The 2,500-nt window shown below is 34.6% G+C and overlaps 1 protein-coding gene across 11 annotated transcripts in view; it reads right to left on the reverse strand.

The window, feature by feature from the left end:
- LOC110051526 (atrial natriuretic peptide receptor 1-like) overlaps window positions 1-2,500 on the reverse strand; it is a 74,114-nt gene that overhangs the window by 12,945 nt on the left and 58,669 nt on the right. For all 11 annotated transcript variants that reach the window (XM_089288670.1, XM_089288671.1, XM_089288672.1 and 8 more), the window contains 2 exons: window positions 712-792; window positions 133-333 (listed from right to left, as the gene is read on the reverse strand). In XM_089288670.1, the coding sequence (XP_089144796.1) occupies window positions 133-333; window positions 712-792 (282 nt within the window). The remainder of the gene's footprint in view (window positions 1-132; window positions 334-711; window positions 793-2,500) is intronic.

Consider the following 2,500-nt stretch of genomic DNA (forward strand, 5'->3'; position numbering starts at 1 on the left):
GTTGCTGTTCCTGCTGTTGCTGTCGTTGTTGTTGTTCTAATTAACGTTGGGAAGTTGCTGTTCATTTATATAAGCCATTACAACATCTTTAAATCCTTCACAAACAACGAAAACTGAACAAGAAAATTTCACCTTCTCCCTTGGGTTCGATACAAAGTTCTCCATGGAAACCACATTCAGGGGAGTCCCGTGGAGGACCGGTTCGTCCGCCAGGCCATTGTATCGTCACATTAGGCCATCGGATGAAAACCTGCTCTCCTTCGCTAGTTTCATTGTCAAACGTGATTTGGAAATCTCCAACAGGAACCATCTCGTGGTCATCCAATTTGTCCGCTGCAAAACAGGGAAAACGTTGTAAGCAGAGTCAAACCTCTTCTTACCTCTCCTTACGGACACCTCACCGTGCATGCGCAATGTTGATAGTTTAGATCATCTGGCATGAAATCTTTAAAGTTTCGTCAACAAATGAAACCATTCGATGACGACATCTTTATCGTCATCTGAGTCCCTATAAGGTCAATATCTGTTTGTCCGTTTTGGCGTGGTAACGTTTAGAGACAACAACAACAACCATTTATTTGTACTCACAATTTATAAAATAATTACAATAAACATTAAATTAGTATAGAGGCCGAATGAGATTTAATTCTTATTCAAATATTTCAATGGAAGCCCAATCCCCGTGAACATAAAAACAATTATTTAGCTTACGTATTGCCTGCATGTCCAACAGAGTCAAGTTAAACTCTGCATCTCCATTCGCGTCAAAATGAATCTTGTAACCGAGAATACCTAAAAACAAAACATAAACAGTTTCAGTAAATTATCTAAAATTGTCCATGATTTCCCTTTGGCTATGACTTTTTTACTCACGAAACTGTCTTCCCAACAAACTTTCACTTAATATTGATAAGTCAAACTTTGTCATTTTCCACCCTCCACAAAGAAAATTACCCTTTCATGTCACACTCTTTTTAAATGGCATAAACTTAACCAAGAGTACTCAATAAAATATCTAGGTCACGGTATTATAATAGATTCTAATTTATCGTGGAAAAGTCAAGTAAGCTATATTGCTATAAAGATTAAGCGAAATATTGGAATTCTTTCTAAACTTCGCTATTATGTCAATTCAGATATACTGGTTAAACTATATTATGCATTAATATATCCCTTCTTAACCTTTCTTGGGGTAACATTTATTCTTCAATTACCCAGCCTTTGTTTATTTTACAAAAGAGGGCAATGAGAGTGATAACTTTCTCTAAATTTCATGAGCATTCTAGTCCAATTTTCAAACACTTAAATATTGTTAAACTGCCTGACCTTGTCTTTCTTAATATTGCAGTCTTTATGTGTAAATTTCACAATAGACGTCTACCATCTGTCTTTGATACTTTCTTCACTCAAGTCAATAAAAGACATAACTATAATACAAGAAGAGCTTCGAATATGTCCTATACTTTACCTAAAGTAAGAACAAATTATGGAATATTCAACATAAGATTTAAGGGCCCCAAAGTATGGAACTCAATTAGTGAAAATTTGAAACCCTTGTCTATTTTAAACTTCAAGAAATCAGCAAAAAGCGATCTAGTCAAAGATTATTAGTTACTTAGGTTCTTATTAGCAGTTGTGCTGTTTTCCAATTTGTTTTCCAATTTGCCTGTAAATTAGTATTTTGTTCATTTCTGTCACCTTTCCAAGTCTTTCTTTTATAGTTTAATATATAGCTGTTATTAGTTGCCATAACTATTGTGTGCTCTTCTTATATTAATGTTTTGTATTCATATATAACTTAAACTATTTTAGACTTCCTTCATAGCATAGAAATAGCGTTTTTCCTCATCTTTTTTTTTCTTCTTGTGTGTTCATTTGTGCTCAAGTTTTCTTGCTGACCTCTATTTTATTTCTATTTAATGCTGATGTTAACTGGCTGCCTGGCTCCGCTAGCCCCTATGGTTATTCCAAGCAGCTAGTACTCAAATTATTGCTTTTAATATTTTCATTGAAATTGTAATTTTTTCTTTAGCAAGAATGAGTACAAATAAAGATGGATTATTTTTTATTCTTATTCCCTTTGTATTTTTTGATGAAAGTAATTGCTTAATGCATCACACAGGCATCTGAACTAGTATTGAGTGATCATGAGTAATTTTTGGCATCTAACTATCTCTTCCGTTTTTTTCAGCCTAAGAACGGTATTTACTAACGTGTTTGGGTTGTACGGCGTCTGCGGTTTTATTTTTTTTGCTCGTCTTACACTGTAGAGTGGTTTCCACTTGAGTGTCTTAAGTAACTGGCTTTTGATTTGGTTTGTCGTTGCCCAAGCGATTGTCTGTAAAAAACTCTGTCTACTCTGTCATTTAATCAGAAGTAAAACCAAAACCAACCTACACAGTACTACATGTATATGACTGGTTCACCAGTTAGTTTGCCCCCTTTGTTATAGGGTAGAGTGATGACGATGTGGTTTTGGTTTTATGACAAATGAAAAGCG

Source organism: Orbicella faveolata, unplaced genomic scaffold (genome assembly GCF_042242905.1).
Source record: "Orbicella faveolata isolate gen_17 unplaced genomic scaffold, um_ofav_v1 contig_2, whole genome shotgun sequence".
Classification (NCBI taxonomy): domain Eukaryota; kingdom Metazoa; phylum Cnidaria; class Anthozoa; order Scleractinia; family Merulinidae; genus Orbicella; species Orbicella faveolata.